We start from the raw sequence: 6,083 nt of genomic DNA, 5'->3' as shown, positions 1-6,083 counted from the left end.
TATATCAAATATTTTTAAATAAATTTTCTCGCACGTAAAATATAAAAAATCCTAAAATTACTTTAGGACATATTTACGAAAGATTATTGTACTAAATTATTATTATTGAACAATAATAATATTAAGTATTTTCTATTGTAGAATAAAATAAATTATTTTTATTCTTCTTATTATTAATTTTATTATTATTTTTTGCATTGTTATTTTTTATTATTATCAGGCCTGATTATTATTATTATCTAATTTTCATTAACCTTTTTTTACACAGTTTTCTTGAAAGTATCAAATTGATACCAAAAATTTGGATCAATTTTTAATTTGATCTGCATTTTTTGTATCAGTTCGTTGCAATTTGATACTTTTTAGTTAACAGTGTAATTAAATTAAATTTATTTTTTTAATTAACTTCTTTTATTTAACTTTTTTTACTTAATTTTTTCTATTTAACTTTTATTATTTAATTTTTTTTTATTCAACTTTTTTTATTTAATTTTTTTTTATTTAACTTTTTCCAATTTTTGTTTGAATTTAATTTTAATCTAATCACTAAAACTAAAACAATTATTTCCCCTTATAAAACAGTTAGATCGTTGCAATTTTCACTTTGCAATTCATAACAATATTTTCCCACATCCTGAGAAAGTTGATAATGCTGATAGGGATATTGTTGATGTTGATAGGAGGTTGTATATTGACCTGGATGATGTTGCCACACTTGTGGTTGAGAAAAATAATTATCCCTAACACTTGGAATTTCATAGTAATCATTTGCCTGCGATGTCTGATAGACAGTTGATGAATCCAAATAATGTTCATTGTCCTTAAAATTTTGCGTCGAATGGTCAGAATTATTTTCAACAATTAAATTTGTTTTTAAAGTGGAATTTCCAATTGTATAGGAAGATGGATAACCATATTGATTGCTTGAACTTGTATAATCGCGACGCATTGATGAGATGTCGGGAATTGTTTTAACATTCAATTGCTGTGGCGATGATGAGGATGATGATTCAATGAATGAATCCTTAATAAATGTTTGGCCGGTGGATTTATTGATTTGTTCTTTTTTATATTTCATACGACGATTTTGAAACCAAATTTTTATTTGACGCTCGGAGAGTCCCAAGGATGTGGCCAATTCAATTCTTCTTGCACGATGCAAATAGCGGGCGTGATGAAATTCTTTTTCCAATTCAATTAATTGTCCGCTTGTGTAGGCGGTTCGGGATCTTTTGCTCTTTCCTTGTTTCTTCTGTGCGTCTGCAAAAAAAAGACGAAGAAAATTTTTTAATTTTTTTAAATTTAAAAACAAGTATTTTTAATTTAAATTCTCCCAGAATTTTTCACGAAACAATTATCAATTCAAGTATTTAAAAATTTTTTAATTTAAAAAATGTATTTTTAACTTTATCTAAACAAATCTTTTTTAAACTTTTCTGAAGTTGAAAATAATTATTCTTTCTCTATTTTATATTATTTTGTTCTTTAAATCTTTTCTAAAAACATTATTAATACAGAAATGATCAAAAATAATTTGAAAACAGTTGAAAATAATTGTAATAAATTAAAAAAAATTGAAAACAATTCAAGAAAAATTGAAAACAATTATAATTTAATAGAATAGAATTGCAAAAAAAAATAATTAAAATAAAATGAAATCAACTATAATAAATTAAAAACAATCGCAAGAAATCGCAATAAATTCATAACAATTGAAAATAATTGTACCAATTGTACTAAATTAAAGACAATTGTAACAATTGTAATTAATTAAAAACAATAGAAAACATTTGTAATTAATTAAAAACATTTGTAATTCATTGAAAACAATTATAAACGATGGTAACAAATTGAAAACATTTGAAAACAATTGTTATAATTTGAATGCAACTGTACTAAATTAAACACAATTAAAAACAATTATAATAAATTGAAAACAATTGAAAACAATTGAAAACGATAGTAACAAATTGAAAAAAATGTAATAAATTAAAACCAATTGTAATAAATTGAAAACAATTGAAAACGATGGTAACAAATTGAAAAAATTGTAATTAATTAAAAACAATTGAAAACATTTATAATAAACTGAAAACAATTGAAAACGATATAGGAATAAATTGAAAACAATTGACAACGATGGTAACAAATTGAAAAAAATTGAAATAAATTAAAAGCAATTGAAAACAATTGAAAACAATTGTAATAAATTAAAAACAATTGAAGACGATGTTAACAAATTGAAGACAATGATTATAATTTGTATACAACTGTAATAATTGAAAACAATTGTTATAATTTGTATGCAAATGTAATTCATTAAAAACAATTGAAAACAATAGTAACAAATTGAAAAAATTGTAATTAATTAAAAACAATTGAAAACAATTATAACACATTGAAAACAATTGAAAACGATGGTAACAAATTAAAAACAATTGTTATAATTTGTAAGCAATTGTAATAAATTAAAAACAATTAAAAACAATTATAATAAATTAAAAACAATTGAAAACGATGGTAACAAATTGAAAAAAAATTGAAATAAATTAAAAACAATTGAAAACAATTGTAATAAATTAAAAACAATTGAAAACGATAGTAACAAATTGAAAAAAATTGTAATTAATTAAAAACAATTATAATAAATTGAAAACAATTAATAACGATGGTAAAAAATTGAAAACAATTGAAATAAATTAAAAACAATTGAAAACAATTGTAATAAATTAAATACAATTGAAAACAATTATAATGAATTAAAAATAATTGTTATAATATATATGCAATTGTAATAAATTAAGTACAATTGAAAACAATTATAATGAATTGAAAACAATAAAAACGGTGGTAACAAATTGAAAACTATTGTTAAATATGTATGCAATCGTAATAAATTAAATACAATTGAAAACAATTATAATAAATTAAAAACAATTGAAAACGATGGTATCAAATTGAAAACGATAGTAACAAATTGAAAAAAATTGAAATAAATTAAAAACAATTGAAAACAGTTGTAATAAATTGAAAACGATGGTAACAAATTGAAAATAATTATTAAAATTTGTATACAACTGTAATAATTGGAAACAATTGAAAACAATTGTTATAATTTGTATGCAATTATAATAAATTAAATACAATTGAAAACAATTATTACAGTTGTAAACAAATTTTAAACATTATTTTCAATTTGTTACCATCGTTTTCATTTGAAAACATTTATAATAAATTGAAAACAATTGAAAACGATGGTAATAAATTGAAAACAATTGAAAACGATGGTAATAAATTGAAAACAATTGAAAACGATGGTAACAAATTGAAAAAAATTAAAATAAATTAAAATCAATTGAAAAAAAATTATAATTAATTGAAAATAATTGTTATAATATGTATGCAATTGTAATAAATTAAATACAATTGAAAACAATAAAAAAAGTGGTAAAAAATTGAAAACAATTGTCAAACTTTGTATAGAATTGAAAACAATTGAAAACAAATTGAAAACAATTGTTATAAGTTGTATGCAATTGTAATAAATTAAAAAAAATTGAAAACATTTGGAATGAATTGAAAACAATTTGTAAACGATGGTAACAAATTTAAAACAATTGATAACAATTGTAATAATTTGTATGCAATTGTAATAAATGAAAAACAATTGAAAACGATGGTAACAAATAAAAAACAATTGTTATAATTCAATGCAATTGAAATAGAATAACAATATTGTAAATAATAACGAAATAATGAAAATAATGAAATAATATCAAAATAAAAATAGTTAATTAGAATTACACCCACTCGAATTAATTTCTAATTACAATTACAATAATTACAGAAAAATCTAATTATTCCAAATTCTAATCATCATATTTACAATACACCTCTGAAATTATTTAAATCGAATTTCTATTTATCATTTTCCTAATATAATAGAAAAATATTGACTACAATTCACAAACAATGAAATTTTCAAATAAAATCTTTCAAAATATTTTCATTTACCCACAAAAACATTTAATATCGAAAAATAAATATTGATCATCATTTAATTTACCTGAATCTTGACTCTCGTATAATTTCTCCGTTGAAAATGAATGTTCGCCTTTTATTTTCGCATCGTCCTTATCCATATTCATATTTTGATCAGTCTTCATCTCCCAGGAATTAATAATTTGCTCATTGAAATTAACAATTTTTTCACTTTGTCCATAATTTCGATATTCAGTTGACCAACTTGTCATTGATGTACCGGAATTATTATCACTTATTGGCGATGAGGATGGATGAATTGTATGTACAACGGAATTACGTAATAAATTTTGATTCACATTCGAATGACCCAATTCCATTAGGGATATTGCCGCTTTTTCCTTTTGATTTGTTTCATCGATATTATTGTTTATTTGCGATATAACGGAAGTTGAATTTGTGACATGCGTTTCCCTTATCACTCCTTCGTTAACGGACATTTTTACCTTTTTGTCTTTTAAAAATTATTTTTTTTTTAAAACTATTTTTTATAAAAATTATATTTTTTTAAAACTATTTTTTAATAAAAATTATTTTTTCGCTATTAAAATTTTTTTTACACTCCACACTTTTTACACTTGAATTTTTTTTTACAAAATTTCTATATTTTTGAATCAAATTTATTTTCTTTTCTCTCGATTTGTATAAACGTTCACTTTTAGTTTCGTTATATTTTGCAATTTGGGAGAAAATATTTGGTATATTTGGAATTAAAATAATTTTTCTCGAAAGGAATAACAATTTTTTTTTTTTTGGTAAAAATCACTTTTGGTCAAGACGAGGAAGTAATCAATCCAATTCAAGTGCTTGTAGTTGTACGACTAACTCGAAAGACTTTTGGAAAGTTTAAAATTAAATGACAAAATTATTACCTCAGTCTTAACGTAAACTTAATGTCCTCATTATCGTTAAAAAATTTTTAACTTTGACTTATCGACACTACTCATATAATATGTGTCGAAGAAAAATATTTTCCTCAACTTTAATGTGTATTTTCTGATTGTATCGAAATTTCAAGTTATTACACTCTTCTTTGTTAACTATAAACGTGAAAAATATTTTTTCTTTTTCTTAAATTCGTTAATTTTTCTATTTACTACTTCAGAATCTGAAAAATTATTCCCATAAAGTTAATTTGCTTTTCTCGAAAAAATGTTCATGAAAAAAATTACTATTCAGGGGGTCGATTACGTAATTTGATTTTTACTTTGACTTTCATTTCCACTTTCACTTTTACTAGGATAGATTTTTTTTTACCTTTATTATCACTTTGATGGATTTTTATTTTTTTTTACTTTTATTTTCATTTTCAGCTTGATAAATTTTTTTTCACTTTCACTTTGATAGAAAGTGAAAATAAAAATCAAAGTGAACGTAAAAGTGTAAATAAAAATCTATCAAAACTGAAAATAAAAATTCAAGAAAAAGGAAATGAAAATAAAAATAAAAAACTTTTACTTTCATAGATTTTTATTTATTCTTTCACCTTTATTTTCACTTTCACTTTGATAGAAAATGGAAATAAAAGTGAGTCAAAATAAAAGTAAAAGTGTAAAAAAAATCTATCAAAGTAATAAAAATAAATAAAAATTTGGTAGGTACTAAATTAAATAAAATAAAAAAAATAACAAAAATTGTTTCTAAAAAATAAAAATAAATAAAAATTTGATACTAAATTAAATAAAATTTTAAAAAAATTTTTAAAATCTGGTAATAAATCATATTTTCCAGTTTGATAGGGGAAATACAGAAATTTTTACAATTAGTGAAAAAAAAGTTCCAGTTTATGGCATACGTTCGCTCGTGCTTCTTCTTTTTTTTAAATAGAAAACCCATCAAGCTCTACAAAGTAGTTAAAAACATTGTTGTCGGAAATAGAGATGAGACATCGATATTTGGCATCAATGTTCTGAAAATATGGAAAATGACGGTAATGATTTGTCGTCCGCAAGTGTATTCATCATTTAAAAATCAAGATTCTAGAGATGATGAGCTATTATATATCTATATGTAATCTCATCAGTCTGCCTCGTGCCAAAGCA

The 6,083-nt window shown here is 21.9% G+C and overlaps 1 protein-coding gene across 1 annotated transcript; it reads right to left on the bottom strand.

The window, feature by feature from the left end:
• Window positions 1-456: 456 nt before the first annotated feature.
• Window positions 457-4,961, bottom strand: LOC122503676 (homeobox protein Hox-D5-like). Its single transcript, XM_043614307.1, has 2 exons — window positions 4,067-4,961; window positions 457-1,260 (listed from the first exon to the last, which is right to left on the bottom strand). Exons 1-2 carry the CDS (start codon window positions 4,479-4,481, stop codon window positions 572-574), a joined length of 1,104 nt encoding a protein of 367 aa, XP_043470242.1. The 5' UTR covers window positions 4,482-4,961; the 3' UTR covers window positions 457-571.
• Between the last annotated feature and the right edge of the window lie 1,122 nt (window positions 4,962-6,083).

This window comes from Leptopilina heterotoma, unplaced genomic scaffold (genome assembly GCF_015476425.1).
Source record: "Leptopilina heterotoma isolate Lh14 unplaced genomic scaffold, ASM1547642v1 Lhet_268, whole genome shotgun sequence".
NCBI classification, from domain to species: domain Eukaryota; kingdom Metazoa; phylum Arthropoda; class Insecta; order Hymenoptera; family Figitidae; genus Leptopilina; species Leptopilina heterotoma.
This window is presented reverse-complemented; position numbering and strand designations above follow the sequence as displayed.

Bases quoted from the DNA above. Each gene is read 5' to 3' on its own strand.
- LOC122503676 (XM_043614307.1), bottom strand. From the start codon at position 4,481: ATGTCCGTTAACGAAGGAGTGATAAGGGAAACGCATGTCACAAATTCA. The intron at 1,261-4,066 runs GTAAATTAAATG...TTTTTTTTGCAG, and splicing joins ATACGAGAGTCAAGATTCAG to ACGCACAGAAGAAACAAGGA.